Genomic DNA, 21,439 nt, shown 5'->3' on the forward strand with positions numbered 1-21,439 from the left:
CCTTCCAACTTGCTGGAGTTTCTAGGAAAGCATTGTTCAAAACTTACTTGGTGGTGATTGATCTGCTCCATCCTCATGCAGAGCCAGCGATGGCAAAGGACAAGCACAGGTATCCAGAGGGGTCACAACACTAAGATCCTAAAGGGCAACAAAGCTAAGCCACTCTTTACAAAGCATCCTGTCTCAGAAGATTTGGGAAATAAGGGTAACAAGGAATGAGGGATATCATTTACATAATACTGGTGGACACTGTATTAAAATGCTTTATATCGTGGTTACACTGAGGCAGCAGCTTTGTCAATAAACTGAGCCAGCTTCACGTCTCTTTTGGTCAGTCCACCGCAGTCGTGGGAAATCAGAGTTATCTGAACCTGTCAGAAAGGAAAAGAAAGGGGTTACGAGGCCACTTTCACCTCTGCCACACAGGCCGAGCAGCAACTCATCGGGAACGCTGCGTGTCTCTGTAGCAAACTGGTTTTACACAATGCTCTCCCCCAGCAGCGAGCTGGATGCTCACTGCTCATGTAAACCAGAAGATACTGTAGGTGGGGAGGCTCAACAGAGCCCGAACTCTAACCAAAGTGAGCCCCTTCAGAGAAGGAAACAGGCTCTGCATGCTTGGGCTTCATCCAAGAAGAGGTGTCTGATTAAGTAACTCACTCTTTACGTTTACATCCCACGGATCAGTTTCATGCAGAACCTGGGCCAGTGACCAAGCTGCCAAGAGCCGAGTCAGGGGCTCAGGAGTTTTGTTAAAAACCAGCACCCTGGAGGTGAAAAAATTGTTAAGCTTGTTGCAGATTAATTTCAAGAAGAAAAACAAACGGGCTGGTGCGTTTCGCTGTGACGCAGCTGCCTGCGCAGGTTTGTTTAGACTAAGCCAGATGACGAGCTGGGCTTGTCTTGCCTCTGACTGAGATTTTGGGAAGAGAGAAGAGGGGGAAAAAGAAGATGAATTGTGAATAGTCTGGAAACACACACAAATCATGAAGAGCAGGTGACCAGGACTTCGCCCAGTTTAATCTCCCCTCAAACAGGGTGACCTGAAGGGCTGCTGAAGAGCAGCCAGTGCAGGGATGCCTCTGTAGGGAATAGAGGTGGAGATGTCCTGCTCTGGGGGTGGTGATTCCAAGTCACAGGCTGCTTGTCTGTATCCCCTTTCAGCATATTTTTAACAGTATTGCCATATATTCACCAAATGCTAAACCAAACAACTCGATACAATGCAATGAGAAGTATTAGCAAATAAAAATAAAGAGAAAGCAATAATTTCCCCCTTCACACAGCACCTTTCATTCGAGGGTTGCAGTGTACCTTGTAACCCTTGTAAATATGAGACCACCATCAGTTAGGTAATATTATAAACAAATATTATAAGCTGCTATGTGGAGACATGGGAGCCTGCAAGTTTAAGAAAATCAAACCTCAACTGAGACTGCCAGGCTCCCATTTAGGTACCTACAGAGTCACCCTACCACCAGTGGGCTCCTGGTTTGCTGCACAGAAAGGAATGAGAGCTGGTGAGTAGTTTCAAAACAGTAATTTATTCAGGTTGGCCAAATAAGAGTTTAAAGGCTTCTATTCTACTTTCAGAGAGGTGAAGCTACAGGTCCAAACCAGGCAGCTGGCAGCAGTCACAAAGAGCTTGATTCTTGATTCCTCACCACTACAAATATCTCAGCGTCTCTTTAAAATCTCAAATCTCTTCATAAAGACACAATCTATTTCCATTCCCTTCTCTTGTATATTATAAGCTACGAAAACAAAGGCAGAGAGTGGTTTGGTCTCCTTAACTTGCCATGCCTCTCAGTAGGGCTGGTGAACACATTACCTTGCTGTAGACATTAAACCACTCCGGGTGGTGATTCATCTTCTCTGCTTGTAGAGCAACACGTGTCATAAATCCAAAAGCCTGAGGAGAGAAAGAGCAAAGAGGAAAATACTCTTTCACCTGCCAGGACTGGCAGGGGATCTGCCAGATTCACTCCAAAACTCCTAGAGATGCTCCAGGTTGCTGCACCTCAGGTTTGTGTGCGCTAAAGGAGCGTTTCAGCATCTCACACCACTGGAGCATTTCCTGAGGCTGCTGAAATCATCCCCTTCAGACCCCAGTAAACCACTGCTCAGTGTTACTTACACCAGCACTCGAAGACATTGCATGAGATCAATGATTTTACCTCTGCCATCCAACAGTGATTTTAAACATCCACCCCAAACCCCTCATTCCATACTGCATCTTAGAAACGTGCCATTTCTAATCAAGCATCATGCCACAGTATTACTGCTACGGCTTCCATAAACACATCCTTCCATGTAACTATTTTACTATTTATTTTACTGGGGGAAAAAAGGGACAGGTGGGTTTGCCCCTCTGCTTTAGGAGAAAATATTTCCCCTTAAAATGAATTAAAATAGGTTTCCCAGTGCTCTGACGCTATATTCTGCACGGCACGCTCCCCCAGGACGCAGCTTTTATCACAGCCCCAAGAAGAAACTAATGGCAGGCTCTTGCCAAAATACTTCGGTGCAAATCACTGCATTATAAGAAAATTAGAGTGTCCATGTAAATCAAGGATGCAATTACACAGTGGGGCCCAAAGGGCCTCGGTCCATGAGCAGGACGCCTCTAAGTCAGCAGGCTTTGTTCATACCGAGCTCCATCCACTGAGGTTCAGGACCTGAATTAACATGCAAAACTAAAGTAACATCCACATTATAGTCTGGTTCATATTATAGTACAAGCTCAACAAAACTCTACCTGATTTAGGTAGGTTTTTAGTGCTAATTTACGGAATAGAACGTATGTAGCCCACATTCCGCCAAGCAATGGCCATTTCAAACAAACATGTGGTCAATGAATAACATATAATGGTTGATAATAGTTTCAAGTCTTTTTTCCTCTCACAAATTACAAAAACCTTTAAGTAAAGAAAGAAATTGGTGCCTGGATGAAGTATGACTTTGTTAGTTGCTTTGCCAGTCAAACGAATGCAAACGTTATAATCAGAGAAAATCATTCCAATGAGGTTTGTCATTTGGAAATCACCAAACTGTCAGCAATTAAAAAGCTTTTTTCTTTGACCCAAGAGCATTCCAAAATTCAGGAAAATCTGACTTCCCTTGGTTTAGTTTTACTCGGAGTGAACAATTGCTTTTAAAAATTGCAAATGTTTCAGCAGCAACCTTTGAAGCAGGAAGCTGCAAGTTGTGCATTAGATGTTTGCAATGATTTGGAAAACTTCTGCATTAATGGTGCTGCATGATTGTTTGATTTAAATGCTTTTAGGGTGTCCATAGGAGTGCTATTTCCAGTACAGGAGACTATACAAAGAAATGTCCCCAAAAGTTTGAAACAGCAACTGGATTGCTTTTGTACAAACAGCAAGGCTAAAAAATAGATTATGTTTATGAAGATCCCTACCAGGTTCATGTTTGCTCTACTGGTGTCTGTCTGTCCATCCCAGGAGCACCCCTACCTATGTATACACACAGGTTACGCTACACAAACACAATTCATTGACTGTGTGACAATAATCATTGCTCTAACAGAGCAAACTACACAAGCAAGTGAGTCCACTAAATAAATTCGCTCTGCAGACCTTCCTTCACACTTTGTGATGACAAATCCCCCTGGTCACTGGACCACCAAATCCTTTCCGACCTGTGGACCACCACATCAACCCACTGCTTCTTCCCCTGCAGGCAGTAAAATGTCTTCAAGCTGGATAAAATGGACATCAGTCTCAAAACTGTCCATCTTCCCAAAGAATGCTCAACTTGGGAATATTCAAGTAATGAGAACAACTTAAGTCTGGTGCAAAGGACCCTCCCCAGGACTAGTCCTGCTGCTCGTTGCCCCAGCTGATGATGACTGTCCCAACCAGGGCAACCTGGTGTTACAGCCAAGGACAAATCACACATGAGGCATGCCCACTTTCATGCATGCCCTGTTCTGCAGACAGAATGGTTAGGCCTGGAAAGGACCTTATGATTATTTAGTTCCATCACCCAAAACAACTTACTTCTTGCATTTTAGCTTATTTTAATGATACACAAAAAGCATCTCCCACTAAGAAAATGAGCTACGGTTCTACCGAGCAATTTCACCAACGCAATCTCCATTAAGGTCCTAAATACTTCCTTTGCTAATTAAACGAATTGGAATGCTATTGTTGATGAATCACCTTTATATTTGTAGAGCCATAACCTTGCTTAGGGAAAATACAATTGGCTCTGGAAGGAAAAGATATTTAGGTTTGATTAGATATGAAAACACTATTACACAAAATCAGTTTGGACATTTCTTCACGTCTTGAAACTTGATCGGTAATTTGGTCTAATTGGTGATCAAGGAAACTATCTTGTGATCAATTAAAGTAATTACCACATTCCGGCGACACAACCAACCTTAATTTGAGCAGGAGTCTGCACTTCTTCAACGTGAATTAAAAATAATGGGAATTATTCTGCAGTCTGCATTGCAAGATCATTGTCAAACCTGCATTGGTGGGCAGAGTTTATCGGACCATCACACGTTTCTTGATGAAAGTGGGAGAAGTACTTTACTCACGCCAGTAAGACCCAACACAGCCTTGACTTCCACTATATTAATAACAGAGATCCGCAGCTCCTCAGCCACTAACAAGAACTTCTACAGAGTTTTCCTTCAAGAATAAAAAGAGAGGGAAAAGAAAGGATTGGTGCATTTTCTAGAAGCCATAAAGAAGTATTAAGTGAGGGTTTGATGTACTAAATATCATAAAGTATTCCGATATTTCAGTGACAGGCACAGAAGGCAGACATTTTCAACCTAATCCTTCTATGACATTTAGGCTAAAATAACATCCAGGTTACTCTAAGTAAGTACATCACACCACCCAAGTAATGTAGCTGCAGAGTCCCTGCAACGAACTGCCAAGAGCCATAGGAGCAGCAATGAGTGAAGCAATCCTGCACAGACAAGGAGATAGCCTTGGGTGTCTTTTCCCTTCACGTCTGCTAAGACCCTGAAAGAAGGAACTAAAAACTAATGGTGTTTCAGTCATAACATCACTTCTAAAATGTTTCCTAAACACTAGCAGCCATAGTGTGCCTTCAGGAGATAAAAATCAGGGCTACTCTTAGAACAAGTTAACCTAATAAAGTAAAACAAACCCCAAAACAAAACAGGTAACACATAATGTTTCGGGACTGGCCAAACTGCTTTTGAAAGTGACAAAATACACTACCACAAAATAAGACTTAATGTGACTTTTGTTGCCTGAGAATGGGAAAACCAGGGCCAGACACTTTGCTGTCAGAAGTGGGAGGAAAGATGAAATTCCATCCGCCCCTCTGCACCGCACAACGCAGCACGGCTCCGGGAGAACCACAGGATCCCAGAGCTAATCTGCTATTATTCTTCCTTTCACACATCTTAAGCAAGGAATCAATTCATCTTAATACTTTTTAAACATGCTGCTTTTTGTACAATGCTTGCCAACATTATCTTGATGAGTTATACATCAGAGGAACACAGGTCGATATGTCGTGCTAATATATCACCCGCCCGCGAGTCCCTGGTGATGGATTACCCCAGTGCATCTCCAGAACACAGCAGCTGACAGTACTTGACTCAAAAGTGGAGATATTCAAGGAAAACAGCTGAAAGGCTCAACAATAAAACCATACACACTTTTTATTTGTTTGTTTTAAAATGTGAACACTATGAAGTGTGGACCCAAGCTTCTTAAATCCTTCGGACACTCAGCCAAGGAAACCATATGCTAATCACAAGTACATTAAGGTTTCTGCCTCCCATCTGTCATTATAATGCTGGAGGTAGCATTAACCTTGACCTTCTGCAGTGCGAGGGCTACCTGTCTTCCCTTCCCCACCCACATGGGCTGCATCTGTATCATTTATCAGTGGGGAATGAATAAGTAAAACAAGTTCTAGAGACACTGTCATACAAGGCAAGAGATGACTACGCCTCACACATTTGCTTTCCATTCACCCAGAGTACAAAATACTCAGGATACAGCACATGTTCTCCTTAGCAGCTTGACACTTATAACAACAATAAACTCAAATCATTAAGGTTCATTTCCAAGCTGCAGAAGCTTTCAAACATCCAGCTGACGTTACTACCTAACAGCGAGCTACGGGCCAGCAGATTGAAGGAAAAAGCCCTTTAATGTTGAGCTATTGTAAGTTATGTTTAGCTCATTGCGAGGGTTGTCATGACATTTTCTGTTGTGCTTTGAAGAAAAATGCTGGTTTATTTTAATTCTATTTACTCCATTAAAAAAGGCTCAGAAGGCCACACTCTTCATCTGAACGTGACAGCGTGGTTGAAACAGAAGAAGAGAGGAACTCAGCTAGTGATGGCAGGACAGGAGGACAGGCATTCATTCTCAAAACCATGTGCCCATTTGGGGATTCTTCCCTGCTGGCATCACCAGCCTGCCTGAACCATTCCCAGGGACACTGGATCCACATGGCATTAGGTAGTTTCCTCTTCCGTTTTTATTTCAAGCCTTGACTGGATTCATCCACGACACAAATCAGGGGAGCACCTTCCCATTGCCCTTCCCCTTTTAAATACCATTCCAAGAACAGCAGGACAGAATGCAACTAAATCACGCCCCAAAGAAGAGCTGAACTCAGCTTATTCACATCCCCATCTCTCCAGTCAGAGTGTGCCCGTGTTTCCCTACTCTCTCCATCCCACCTCATCCAGGCACCTCCAGAATGGTCTGGAAGTGAACGCCACCTAACAAACCACTGGCAGGTCTGGCTTTCTCCTTTTTAATAGCTTGAGCAGCGAAGTATTGTGAATGTAGCCAATCTTCCCATTCCCAAAGTATCACTCGTGAGGGGGGAGAGCAGTTTTCCTGAACTTTCCCGTCATTAGTGTCCTTCAGGACACTAATAAAGGGAAAGGAGGGAAGAGGAATACTACAGACACACCGGGCATGCACTGAGATGCCATTTCTGCCTCCGTAATAAAATGTGAAACTGTAAAAAGCCCCACAACTACAATTTCCAACTTCATTTCTGTGCTTTCCTGCATTTACACTATTCCTTCCAAAGGCAGAGCTGACCGCTTGCATCCCCCCTACTTATCCGCACACATCATTTATACAAAAGTGAAATGCTGCTTTGCCCTCCAAAAAAGTTACCTATTTATATTCCTATTATAGCTGTAAACATTGCTCTCCATGTTAGACCTGCAGCAGTGTATGTGAAAACCTTTACACCATGTCCTACAAAAGAAGGCTGTTTCTGTCTCCCAACACTTGTTTACAATTATGTCGGTGAAGAAACTAGCTCGCCAGCTCTATATCAAACATTTTTGACAGCAAAAGCACAAACACTGATCTATTCTAAGTAGTTTGCCACTCTCTGTAATCTTGGAAAAGGCATTCTTGCCTTTGATTCTAAAAATGTTTATACTTCATACATTATGCAAATAGTTTTTATATATTAAGAAATAATGCAAGCAAAGCTCAAGTTAAATTAAATTCTCCAACAATAACCTTGCCAAAGCACTGATTTTCCTATTAAAAAAATTATTGCAATTTGTTGATCTTACATTGGATGAAACATACTGTAACAATCTTCATAATTTATGTCCTGTTGGGACACTATGATTTAAAGTAACATAATACAGACCAGCATCACTGCTAATCTAAACCACCTGACCAGATAAACAACAGTTTCCCCTTCTCTCTTCATTGAGGGTATTTCTGTTTATTGTCATATGATTTACCAATTTCAAGAACATGAAGAATAAATGGAGGCAGAGAGCAGTGGAGCTCGGAGGCATGGCCTTTCCTCCACGGGAACGTTTCTCACACAGGTACCGGTACAATGTCAAAAGCTGCAGGAGATGACAGAAGGCAATTCCAGGAATGCTGTCCCAGGAAAAGCCCAAGCAGCTCATGGCCAAGGGAAGTTTATGCTCACTCAGCACAATCCAGACCAGGTGCTGCACAAGACGTGACATGGTGCTGATGATGCTCGAGATGCAGCTCTCCAGAAGAGGTCCAAGCCAAGGGCTTCTTCGAAGCCCAAGCCATGACATCACTTTGTCATAAAGCAGGTGCAAGTGTAATTTGCCCCATCTGAAATTCAACTGGTCTGAAAAGCAAATACACATTTTCTGCTGAGGCCGAGGAATGTGGATCAGCGCGAGAGGAAGGTAGAGAACACTGACCTGCTCTCAGAGCCTTCTCCTTTCTTTGCGTTCCTCTTCCCTCGTGCTTAATAAAACCTCAGCTGCACAAAACCCCTCAACTTTTATCTTTTTTCAGCCTGCTTATATCAGGATTCTCACAACTGCTGAATTCAGACCTATTTTTCTCTTATTGGTGATAATACGATACAAAACGTTACTTCTATTACCTTCTTCCTCGTCACATCTTGACTTTTCCAGCAGCCTCAGCGCCAAGGATCATTTTCCCTATTCTCATTTTTATTACAGTAAGTGATTGCACCTGGATTTCATGAACAGAAAGCAGATAATATTCTCAGTGATTCAACGAACAGACTTCACACCAAAATTAACCACCTATTCCAACAGCACGATTTACAGACTCGACGGAGTAAAAGTGGGAGAACATGGAGATGTCTTAAGGCAGAATAAAAACTTCTTTCTGGGAGTGATAAAAGTCAATACAACCATATTAAAAAATACATTCGTTTGCCTATAAATAGATACAAATAATTATAGTTGTCCATAAGGACTACTGCAAAGAAGACATCCCAAATCCCAGCCAAACATGGAACAAGGGTGTGTGGTATTTGTGATATATCACTTCATGTAGAAATATGCCTTCCCCCCCTCCCCCCCAGTTCCTTAGCACTTTAGGTAAACATAGACTCATAAATGTTATTTTACATATTAAAACATGTACATCTCTAAATTAGATTTTTAAGAAAATGAGGAAAATAATCCCAGCTTCAGGACTGAACTAGAACATGGAAGAAATCCTCCAGCCACAGAGTCAGCTAAATGTGGCTCTCCACCTCCCGAGCCATTTCTGTGTGCTTTGTGCTAAAAAAAAGGGAATATAAAGGTTGCACTTAGGAGGTTTACACCAAATAAAATAGCTATTTCAAGAAACACGACTTTTTAAAATGAGCTTTTTGCACCCTACCTAAAAACATGAAATAATACAGCGAAGCCCCCATTAACCCAGCACCTGCTAAAGCAATCAGTCACTTAGAATAATAAACTCTCCTGGCTGTGCAACTGAAGGAACAATGATAATTTCACTTGTTAACACAAATGTTTGGCCCAGCAAATCAAACCCGTGGCTGTACCCTAATAAAACCATCACACAAACCACTATAAAAATAAACCAGTAACAAGGTGCAGTCAGTCCCCAGTTCCAGCCTTTCCATCCCAGCGCCTGAGCCCTCTGCTAAGGGACTCTGTACACTGACGTGTTTCGTGCTGCACAAGGATGCTGCTGCTCAGGCAATGAACCATCCTTGATCTCATGGTGCCAGCCCATGACATGAAGCTATTGTAAACCAGACCAAATAAGAATTAATTGAAGTGAATGCTCCAGTTCCAAAAGGTGCTCAAATCCTCTGGCTTTTATAGAGCTCAGGTACGGTGCAGAAGAACAGGGGAGTTCATTATCCCATTGCACCACATTCTGGATGGAACAGGTCTGGCTGCAGAACAAAATACCACTGTTTTCCCCAGTGTTTCTTTTTACTTGTATGAGAAGGAATGACTTCATCCTGTAGACATGAAAGTGAAGTTCACATGCCATACATGCTGTTGATATCACAGGGAGTGCGCAGACAAAATTCTCCTTGGTCTTTTGGCCAAGATTACACACACTACCAGTTTAATATCCAAGATCTTCTCTGCTGAGTATCAAGGGTAATCATATCCTGCCTCTGATAATCCTCTATATCTCTGCCATTTATGATTCTCAGAAAACATCAAGGAGTGATAAGAAAGGCATTGCTTTATGATGGATTAAGAGAAGCGGCTGGTCTCATGACCATTTCATCTTCCAGTATCCTCCTACCCACTACACTGTCAGCTCTTTTGTTTCTGTTTGCTGTTTTAAAGACAAGGTCAACAATTTAAACATGCGACAGAGAACTCATGATGGGGGTGTGAGGAATTTGGAGAGGTCTTCACTCACCCTCTTGGCCAAGCCAGAATCTAAAAAGACCTAAAGCTGTGATATAAAGCAAACTGAGGAACAGCTACTGCAGATTCAGTCAGGGAATCACTTCACTCAACTAAGTTGGCAAAGAATCCTACTGTGTTGTCAGAATGGGTCTTCATGCTTGCATGCCTTTTAGAGAGGAGAGAAACCCCATTTCTCTTCAGGGCACCCTCCAACCTTGAAGCAGTTGGGTACCTTACCTGGTTTACCATGACCACTGTTCCCTACGTGATCTAGAGGTCAACCTGGACCTGTGCTTCATCTCCTGCCTCTGGTATTCGGAAGAGTGGCTGCAGCAGGTCATGGAGAAATGGACAAAAGCAGCTATGTTAAATTACATTATTACACCATTTATACATGGGAACATTTGAAAACAGAGAGATGGGCTCACGAGGGGAGACAAATACTGATTCTCCAGTGAACATCAAATTTCTCCTAGAAATTCATATGAGCACACCACGAAGGGAAACCCTTTGTACACTTCTGGTTTTATTAGATTAGGCATTACAAGACACATGCACGAACACAGCGCCCTGGGCTTGTGCAATTAACAGTATTTTTACTTGTTATAAGCACCCACCCAGTGTATCACAGGGTAAAGATTCTCCCAACCTGGGACACCTTGGTCATAGTCAGACATGTATTTAGCCATATATAAACCTACTGCTTTTTTCATCACAGCACGAGGTAAATCACAGCAGATCATGAAATCAGGACTCTCTCTGATCCTGGGAATATAAAACTTATTCCTACAAAGCACCCTCAGCAATAAATGAACCCAGCAGTGCAGTGCTGACTCAGCACAGGGCTCCCACCAACCCCCTCCAATGTTTGTCCAAAGTAACTGTTCATCTCAGCCCAACAAAACTCAAGGAAGAAAAGGGCAATGGGAAGAGGAAAAAGGGAAGCTTCCCCCCAAAAAAAACCTACATGAAGCGGGTTTGCAGCTTTATAGAAGAGGAATAAACCAGTTCCACTCCCCTCGCCCTGACAAACCACGGCCCTGCCAGTGGCTTTGCAGAGCAGATGTAACGTTTTAGCCAACCGTGATTGTTTGTGAAAGAAATGATTCTGATCAACCCCCGAAATTGCAGCCAGCAGAAGCGCTGCTCTTCGTCACGTTAATCCGGCCTGACGGGGAGCGGCGAGCGGAGATTCCTACTGCGAGAGGAGCAGATGCGAGAGGTCAGCGCCGGCCCGCGACTTCAAACCCCTTAACGTGTAAAACAGTGTGCATTAAAGCCCGAGCCGGCTCACGGCGGGATTAACGGATGTCCGCTAAGTGGGTTTGATGTGCTTTTGGTGAGTAATGGTTCATTTGCAAATAGGGGCCGTGGAAGTTTGATTTCGGTTTATTTCTGGGAGCCCGAGCCCACTTTTAATCGCGAGCGCAGAGAAGCGTATCCCAAAGCGTGTGTGTCCTTCAGGGGAGTATGAGAAAGTGAGAGCTGTGGGGGGAAAGGGCAATTTATGGTTTGAAAACATGGTCAGGCGTTATCCCAAAAGTGAAGGGATGCAATAGGTTAAACAACCAAGACTGAGGGATGTGCTGTTTGCATTTTATCAGCATCTTTCCAGCACTCCCATACAAATAAATGCTAGTGCATAAAGAGTTGTAAGACACCAGATTTCCTTCATTGAAAAGGTACAAAATTTACTCTGAGTGATCATCTTTTCAGCAGCAGCATCAGCCTGAGTTGCACGTTCCCAAACAAAGGTGCCCAACTGAATTCAAACCCATTGGATTTACCATTCCTTTTCCAAAGGTGTTTTAGCAAGAGAACAGCCCAAACTGCAGCTAAAATCGAGCCAGGCTCCTCCTACTTGCTCTCTCTTGGTACAAATGCGTGGCAGCCCTGCGCCCATGGCTGATAGAACATTTGTTCTGTTTAATTCAAACAGAGTGAACAATCAATCTGTGCAGCTGAAGAAAAAGGAGGAACATTTCTCCCACTCCAAAGCTACAAGACAGCTTGTGAAATCCAAAAGGCATTTTGACAAATAATTCCTTCTGCACTTTTGAAATCAATGCATGCAACAAGCACAAAGCAAATGCTGTAATAATTTTTACTTGAGTGATAATAAATCCATCTTTTAGGGAAAGCAGTTGTATTAGAGCCAACTGGAGAGCAGCCCAAAGGTCAGCTGGGCAGATTTAAGCAATGGCCTGCTTAAATGGAGATACAACAGATCTACTCAGAGGGGAAAACACAGCAATTAGAAATGCCACTGCCCCCAGTGATTATAAATAATAAAATAATGGTTTATTCTAGGGGAAACACGACTTAACACATCAAGAAAATGAGCATCTCTGATTACAGTTAAATCACAAGAAAGAATTAAACTGATGCAACTTCTGCGACACCTGGGATGGGACATCTTGCATGGTGGAGACGAAGCACACTGAGTCTTCAATTTAAACATGATTCGATTTTATTTAAATATGATTAATATATTGACATTTTAAATAATCCTGGCAGCCTGATACCACTGGAATTGCCATGATGATATTCTAACAGTGACACTGGCCATGTTATGGTGCTTGTCACAGGCAGATGGGATGTGAGGGTGGTGGGATCTCTATGCATAGACCTGGCCGAAGAGGAGATGAGATACCCCCCAGTACGAAGAGGAGCAATCACTGCTCACCGCCTTCCTGACATTGATCAGCCATTAATTTCTCCTATGCATTACAACAGTGAAGTTGTAATAGAGGGACTGAAGGACAAAACTACGGTCCCCAGACATACAGGGAAAGGCCAGTGGTGCTGACTGGCCTTTAAAAGATGTAAGATGCTGCTGATGCAATACGGCAACTCTATTTAAAGCAGGAAAGTGTTGCCAAGCGCAAAACACTGGTCTGAAAACCTTCTGGAGCACAGGCTGAGTTTTGCCGAGGTGCAACTCAATTACAGATTTCCACCACTACAGACTTCCTCTTTCTGCACAACTTCCCACCACCAGCTGCCAGTTAACTGGAAGCATCACTGGACACAGGACATGCTGACCAGGGAATCAGCGTCAGCTCCGCCTCAGCCAAGGAAGGAGACTTGGAACCTTAAACAAGCCATTTCCCAGACCTTCTCCTTTCATGTCACCCAGAGCCTGAGCTCCCTGCCTTCCATGGGCAGTGCCATGCAGCGGTGCAGCAGGACCATGTCCAGGTCCTGCAGCTGCACCCTGACCCTCCAAAGCCGAGGTGAGAGCGTTATTTCCTCAGTCAATCACAAGAATAAGCTCAAGGAAGGTGCGAGCATCCAGGAATCATATATTTTTACTGTGCTCCGCTCCCAGACACTACATTCAGCGCCAGTTCATTCACTCCGCTTCAGCCTGCACGTTAACCTCTGCCAGTCCCCAAAGCTTCACTATCAGTTTCTAATAAAGGAAAATGTCAACAGGCAGATAACGCCAGAAATTCATTATTTTCAGATACAAAGATTTTTCTCAACTCTGTAAATCCACTCATAAATAATTCTGATTTATTGTAACTCGGTTACGGCATTCATAAAGGCGGGGAAGTTAGTGAACAACCTAACTACCAACAGAAATACCTTCATAACTTTGCAGGTGCACAAATCACAGCATATGGGAGAGGACTCAAAGGATAATGGAAAACGAAGCAGTTTGAGAAAGACTATATGAAAACCAGCACCTACCTAGGTGGATAACAAAAGCAATTCATTTTCACTCAATGGGCAAACGAATGCAAAAGTCTATCAGGGCAATAATGCATTAAAATAATGCTTCTCCCCAAAATGAATGAGAACAAGTTCATCTTTTGATTAGCACAAGTGACAGTCGGGGGCTGAGGCTGCTCAGGCTTTGAGGTTAAACACAACTGACATAAGCTGCACCTGAATCCAATCACTCCCCGCGCTCTGAGAAGATTCACACGCGAGGACCAAATTTGTCACAAATGGGTTGGTTTCCGATCCTCCTGTAGCCAACTTGCTTTATTCTGACCCCCATTTAACAAATCAACTTAATGGGCACTGGGAGTGCCATAAAACTTAACAATGGAGTGATTTTAACCTTTAAAATATACTTATGAAGCAAAATGTTGGAGAGCTCCTTCAATACTGGAAATCAAATTAAATCTAGACATTTTTTAGCAGTCTTGACAGATATAATCCTAGTTACCATGTAAATTTATGGTAAGCTGCTGTGATATTAGCCACAGGTGCTACTTTTAATATATGGCCCGCATCTGGCTGGGAATAAAATTTCTCAGAGGACTGAAAATGACCTCACTATCAGACAATGGAGAAGAAAAAAAAACCCCACAAGACCGCTGTGGCATATAAAAAGCTGGAGATGTGGCCCACGACCGAATATTTAACATGAAATTCATTTTAACTCTGCAGATTGTAGGTTAAAGGATATTATGTTTTCAATATATAAAAGGCGTGGACGTATTTCAGCCCAACAGCCAAAAGATTAAGTGCATAAAGCAGCAATGAAATACACAGCCTACATATATAAAAACAACCTTTCCATTCTTTGATCGATGCAGAAGACAAAGCAACGTGCTGGGAGCTGAAATATCGACACCGATTACATTACAGGGACTGGCACCAAGCACCACCATTGAAATAACTACAGAGTATTCATTGCTTATCCCACCAAATTCATTTTGATGTGTAAGTGGAATAATACAAGAAGGATGATGAATTTAAAGGAGCAAATCTGAGCACGTCTCTCTAGAGCTAAAGGAAAACAATTGGCATTTCAATGTGGGGAAAAGAAACCCAAGCATCTACCGTAACATGCTCTGTCTGATGTTTCTTCCCTGGACTTCAAGCAAGAGAGCTAGCAAGTTTGGGAAGGAAATGCAAAGTGAGAATAATAACTGATTTAATAGTTCCAGATTTTTTGCACATCTTTAAATCCCTTCTCAAAACCCAAGACTCTGCAATGGCAATGCAACACATGTGCTTCCACTCTCCTTGCACATCATGCTCCAAAGTGTATCCTCACTGTCCCCTTCACTCAGGCTCATCTTTCGCCTGGGTCCTGCAGCCTCCAAACACAAGATGTATTTAAACCAGCTTCTCAAACTCTTAGAGCGTTTGATTTCCTGTCATTTTATAAATGACGTTAGAGGTCTTATGGAGACTTCCTACATGATTTATTCCTTTTCTTTAAAAAACAACCTTAATTAAAAACGGACCCTATAAAAGAAAGCAGCTGTAAATGCTGAACCTGACCATCAGCAAACTTGCCCACCTTTGTAATTTCCTAACTGCATTTTCTGCCTTTGCGTGATTACCTAAGGAAATGTAATCACACAGGCAGTTGCCCCTTAAACCTTCTGGTCAAATCCAACCAATTTTGACAAGAGACATGGAAGACTCGAGAAAAGAACCCCATGTCCTATGGAGACGGGCTGAGAGAGCTGGGCTGGTTCAGCCTGGAGAAGAAAAGGCTCCTTAAGGGAGACCTTAGAGCAGCTCCAGTGCCTAAAGGGGCTGACAAGAAACCTGAAGAGGGGCTTTGGACAAGGGTCTGTAGGGACAGGACAAGGGGAATGGCTTTAACCTGCCAGAGGGGAGATTGAGATGAGCTCTGAGGCAGAAGCTCTTCCCTGTGAGGGTGCTGAGGCGCTGGCATAAGGTACCCAGAGAAGCTGTGGCTGCCCCATCCCTGGCAGTGTTCAAGGCCAGGTTGGACACAGGGGCTTGGAGCAACCTGCTCTAGTGGAAGGTGTCCCTGCCCATGCATTGGTTCCATGGTTGGAACTGGATGAGCTTTAAGGTCTTTTCCAACCCAAACCATTCCATGATTCTATGTTCCTGCAAATTTGGACTAACAAACAGCACGAGCACTTTCAAGCTGTAGGCTACAAATTCTATAAGCCAGAAGTGTCATTAGCTTGTCAGCCTTACAAAGGCAGCCCGCTGCTGATCGCTTTTAACCGAGCTAATCTCAGCCTGAAAGCTTCAGGAATCTAAATAACTCTTGTTTCACAGAAGTTTCATTTCATTCTCATGCTGAAAATAATATACATAAACCAAGCTCATGTCTACACATTTGCACGACTTTATAATAAAAGTTGTGTTTATATTCTTAACATCTGTTGACATACACAGACTTTGTAAACCTGGCATAGATTTTAAAGCCACAGAATTTTCCATGCATCATGAACATTATCTGCGAGAAGCAATAAAGAATAAAAAGCAATGAATACATTAATCATCCCAATATCATCTGCAACACATAAATCTGAAATACCTTTCATGTCAGCTCCATTGCCTTTTTTTTGTTATTAGTATTTTACACACCTGATTTTAAACCATCTGTAAAAGGGCAGCAGGAAGATCACCGAGGAAATGATATTTCCAAGTCCTTTGACTTTTACTAAATACTCACACTTTCAATACTGTAAACAGAATATTTATTCTGTGAAATGAAAGAATTTGTTCCTACAAGTTCAATTTTTTTCATTGCAGGACCACATGGGTATAGCCCCACTCCTGCCGTTTGTTCCCTAGGCTGTAATAAACACAGTATTTACTAACAGTCATTATAAATATAAGCATCAGCATAAGTTTAACTTACTTTCAGCTTCATCTTATTGAAAGGCAAATTCTTGCTCTCTAATAACCTGACACCCTGGGGATCTGCATGCTGAGCCCTTTCCTGCCCTGCAATAACAGGACTGGTTTCTGCCCTCTGCAACTGCAAATGGGGACACTGCAGCTAGTTCATAACAACCAACAGGTGAAATTGTGCCTTCAGATATTCACACAGAACCTTGATCCACCCAGAACCCCCGGTCCAGCTTGATGTTCAGTTGAGAAGCCAATTCCCAGCCTTCTGCTCCCATTTCTGCCTTACCCGACATCTATAAAGGACAACCAAGAATGAAAGAGGCTGCACCGACATCTCCCAAACCATTCAAGTGGCAATTCTCTACCCTGTCTTTAGGCAATTCAAGTACCCTGTCTAAGATGACATATACTAGAGTTATAAATGCATAGCTCATCATTTATTTATGAGTACATTTGAATATACTCAGCTTCCTACACTGGTATACTTCACTAATCTTCAAATGAGGAAGACATATGGATATGACCCTATCAGAGAAATCTACACAGTCAAAAAACCCCACAACTTTGTAAATGTTTGCCAAAGCAGTGGGTTTTCTAGGTACCTGCTGGTGCAGCACAATGATTTGTCTCTTGACCTGTCTGTGAGCACACTGCCTAAGCCCATCTGGTCAAATTGCCTTAGCTACAGTGTGCAAAACCACTTTTTAATTAACTCTGGGGAGAAAAAAGTCATTTCTAGTTGTGCTGAACCAACGAAGACTTTGACCATTCCCTGCCAGAAATGCCACTGCATGAATATTCAAAGCACAAAGGCTGAAAATCTCAGCTCCTCCAAGAGTTACTTTATCTCATCGGTATCAGATATGCTGGTCTCTCCTCGTTGCTCTAGCTCGGAGCTGCCTGCACATCTCCCCAGGGTTTCATGTGAGCTCCCTCTCATGGGCTTCCCTCCTTCGCTGCCCTTTGAATTAGCTGATATGGTTCTGTTTGTTCTGTATTAATGTTCAGGTTTGAAGTGAAATCCAGGAAATAATGTACTCGTGGCTCCAGATGTGCTCCTTGTCCAGCACTGTCCTGCTCATGAGCTGGATTCTTCTGCAGTTGCTTTCTCTTTTGCTTTCACCCAGCTCAAAGGGGCCGGGAGCACCTCACTCACCTCCTCTCTACTGCCTGGGCTTTCATTACCATGACAACTACTGTCTGAAAGAGCAAGAAAAGAGCCAGCGTTACAAACTGCTGTTTATCTAGCTCACTGTGGTTTCCTAAAACATCTTGGACTGGGTTTAGGCACAAGGTCTGTGTAAATAAACAGCGCACAGCACAGCTCCTGGTCCCTACGCATCAACAAACCGCGGCCTCCTGAAGCCTGGAGCTTGCTACATCCCTCCTGCAGCAAGGAAAAGCTCAGCAAGAGCCATTGCCCAAACAAACCCCTGGGTTTTCTCTCCCTCCCAAGGAAGCACTCACCTCTCCTGCAGAAATAAAACAGAAGGGAAATGCCTTCTCTTGGAACGTGACTCTTGTCTAAGCAACGTCACAACTCCTCAGAAGGCAGTTGTTTAGGGAGACGTAGCTCACTGCAGATCTCGATATAAAGTATTTCTAGTGCAAGTTTGTGTCCCAGGTGTGTTCTTGTGAGTGTGAGAGATGGCTCAGGATCCCGACTCCTAATAAAAGCCCAGCGAGGTCTTAACCAGCACTCTGACATGGTGAACACACTGTGAGGTCAACTATTATGATTCATAGGATCATAGAAGATTCAAGAGAGAATCATAGATTCAAGACCATACTGGAACTCTGTCTTCCTGCTTAGAAGGTGAAATTTACCATATTTTCCCCACCTTACTTGCCAAGTCTCTATTTACCCATTTTCCTCAGGTTTTTCCCTGATAAAAATGAACCCCACTGCCCATCAGTTATGTATTTCCAGCATTCACTTACAAGTACTAATAATGGGGAAAAAAAATAACCCAGAATCAAATATTATTTCTCTAATCCCATATTAATGGCCCTGACCTTGACCCTGATATTATAATCAAGAAATTGTAATATTAGAACAAATCTACTTAACACCTCCAAAACAGAATTAAGTGCCTCCACCTAATGAGATGGGGATCAGAGAGCATCCATTGAGGCAAACCTGAGGGTTTGGCTCCACAAAGCTACTCCCTAATTTCTGAATATAAATGTTTTCCCATCCGGATTGTATGGAAATCAAAGCTTTTCCTTTATATGAAAAGTGGTATCTGGCAATAATTACCTGATTAAAATTTTTGAAATTGAACTCTTTGTAGATGGCATCTCTTTCGCCCAACTCCGACCAGCCCGAAGCTTTGAGATCAAGTAAAACCTGGTTCCTCTCCTCCGTCGTCAACCAGTGGGACTGTGAAGACTATTGAGGAAAATAAATACAAACGTGACACGAGTGAAGCTGAGCCTCTTTTGTTCAACAATAAGAAAACCACACGATGAAATCATGGTTATGGATTGCACAAAGGTGAGGAGGTGGAAAATCCACTTTGTTTGCAATTCCACAGAGCAGTTTAACTAAAAACTGCCAAAAAGCACCATTTCAGCTTGGTCAGTTACATGGTAAATGCTTTTGTAAAACACTCGTGAAAAGCAATAGGAAGGAACATGGACACCAGCGTACCTGTACCCATCCCCTGTTCATCTGAACTGTTACAGATGCTGTAACACTAGAATTAATTTTCAAATCTTCCATATAAATAAAGTATCATTTACATTATATGCTAAATGTGCAATGATAAGGCTAAAAGGGGTACTGGGGAATATCTATTTCAAAAGGCAGAAGCAGAGATCATATTCTACCTAATCGGTATTTTACTATTCCTGAGAAAATAGGACTATTATTCCTACTATTCCTTTTACTATTGCTAAGAAAGCATGAATGGATTTAAGGATAATTTAAGGATAACACATAGTGTGGAATAATACAAGCAACAAAGAGCTTTACTTCACAATGAAAAGGAAGAAAACTGACAATACAGATGCAATTATGGGAAGTTACAAGTTGCTGGTATAAGCACGCAATTCTGCAATGCGCCTCTGTTTAAACCTGTCTGATTTGAGGCAAGAGCAGCCTGTCTGAAGCCACTGCGAGCACAGACGTAACAGATCAAACTCCCTGCTTACACATGTGGATCAGTGCCGGAGCTGTGCACGAAGCCAGAACTTCCAGAAGGAAGTTCCGTAAGGCATTTGCAAGAGGTCTGATATTTTTCCATACCTTATATGATATATTCTGACTGATGGGTCTCAAACCCATGCTCTCAACGCAAAGCTTTCACGCGAAGAACCTCTGCTCCCAGCACAGCAACATTCCAATCGCTTTCGTCAGTGCAGGAGCAGCCAGCACGGCTTTGTGAAAGCATCCACAAAGGGGATGAGCAGCTCTGCCCCAGAGCCTCACAGAGACCTGAGAGCTCTGTGGGTGCCCACCACCAGCTCAGGGGGTGTTCTGCCTTTGCCAGTGGGTGCTGGCAGCTTCTGTGGAGAGACCAGCAGGAGCCCCAGTGCCACCAGATGGGGCTGTGAGCCCGAGCAGAGCAGGAATTAACGCAATTAATGCGACCCGAGCAAGGCTTTAAGGGGCAGGCGGCCAAAGAGCAACATTTTCACCAATAATAAGGGACAAAACCAACCCCAAACGGCATAAATCAAATCTAACAGCATTGCTGCCACCGCTTGCGTTCAGTTGGATACATCCAGCCCGAGAGACGGGGTTTACAGGTCCCGAATGGAACTAATTCAGGCTCTTGATGTTTCAAATGCAACTTTGGACTTGCAAGAATACACGTATCAGATGTGTTGCTGTAACAGCAGTTGCAGGCATAAGAGTCTCATGTTCTTCTTTTTCCAAGCAGATACACAAATTGCCAAAGCTAACGGCTGACTTGAAACACACTACCTGCCAGGAGATGCAGTTAGTTGATCATACACAAAAATCATGGGGGTGGAGGGTTTTATTTGCGATAGCAAAGTCCAGGACCGCAACCCGGAGGCAGCACAAAGTTCATTCCCCTGGCTGGCAGCAGAGATGTCCTCTGATAGATTTATGGATGTTGCAGCTACTTTCCTAAGGCCTCGCCTGGACACACAGGTACTGAGGAGACAATGCCGTGACTTGAAATTAAATCATACAGGTCTTAATAGAAATAGAGAGACTGAGCTTGGTGCAAGCCCTGGAGCACAGCGATGGCAGCGCTTTGCTCAGGAACAGGGCAGGAAGGCCACGTCCCAAATCAGCCCCTCCGACACATCACAACTACATGCAGAAATGCAGCAGAAAGCAGCGGGAACTTGCTTGTAAAGTGAAAAAGAGAAGGTGGGAGATGCCATCTGCGTTTTCATGACCTCACATGCACAGCACCACGCCACGGGCATGGCACAGAGCCCCCAGAGAGGCAAAAATACGCAGCGAGACCAGCACGGCGTGGGCACCGGGACACAAATACTGCCTTAGCGCACAGGATGACAGCACCAAACCCGCGACACTGATACGGTGAGTTGACCCTGGCTATTGGCAATATTCATTTTGAGGGGAAAAGAGCCGTTAAGTAACATAAAACGTTAGTATAAGGTGCTTCATGCTCGCGGGGGCAGGGGCTGAACCTGCGCTGCAATTACCCATTGGGTCCGTGTAAAGCATAAACACTCGGGCACGGGGTCCCGACCCACGGC

The 21,439-nt window shown here is 43.3% G+C and overlaps 1 protein-coding gene across 1 annotated transcript; it reads right to left on the minus strand.

The window, feature by feature from the left end:
- Positions 1–275: 275 nt before the first annotated feature.
- Positions 276–19,127, minus strand: PCBD2 (pterin-4 alpha-carbinolamine dehydratase/dimerization cofactor of hepatocyte nuclear factor 1 alpha (TCF1) 2; the record flags this gene model as incomplete). The annotated part of the gene is made up of 3 exons (XM_010021513.1): positions 276–371; positions 1,832–1,912; positions 18,996–19,127. Coding segments are annotated over 3 exons (309 nt in total), but the record flags the coding sequence as incomplete, so codon positions are not given.
- Positions 19,128–21,439: the final 2,312 nt, after the last annotated feature.

This window comes from Nestor notabilis, unplaced genomic scaffold (assembly GCF_000696875.1).
Source record: "Nestor notabilis isolate BGI_N333 unplaced genomic scaffold, ASM69687v1 scaffold23099, whole genome shotgun sequence".
NCBI lineage: Eukaryota > Metazoa > Chordata > Aves > Psittaciformes > Psittacidae > Nestor > Nestor notabilis.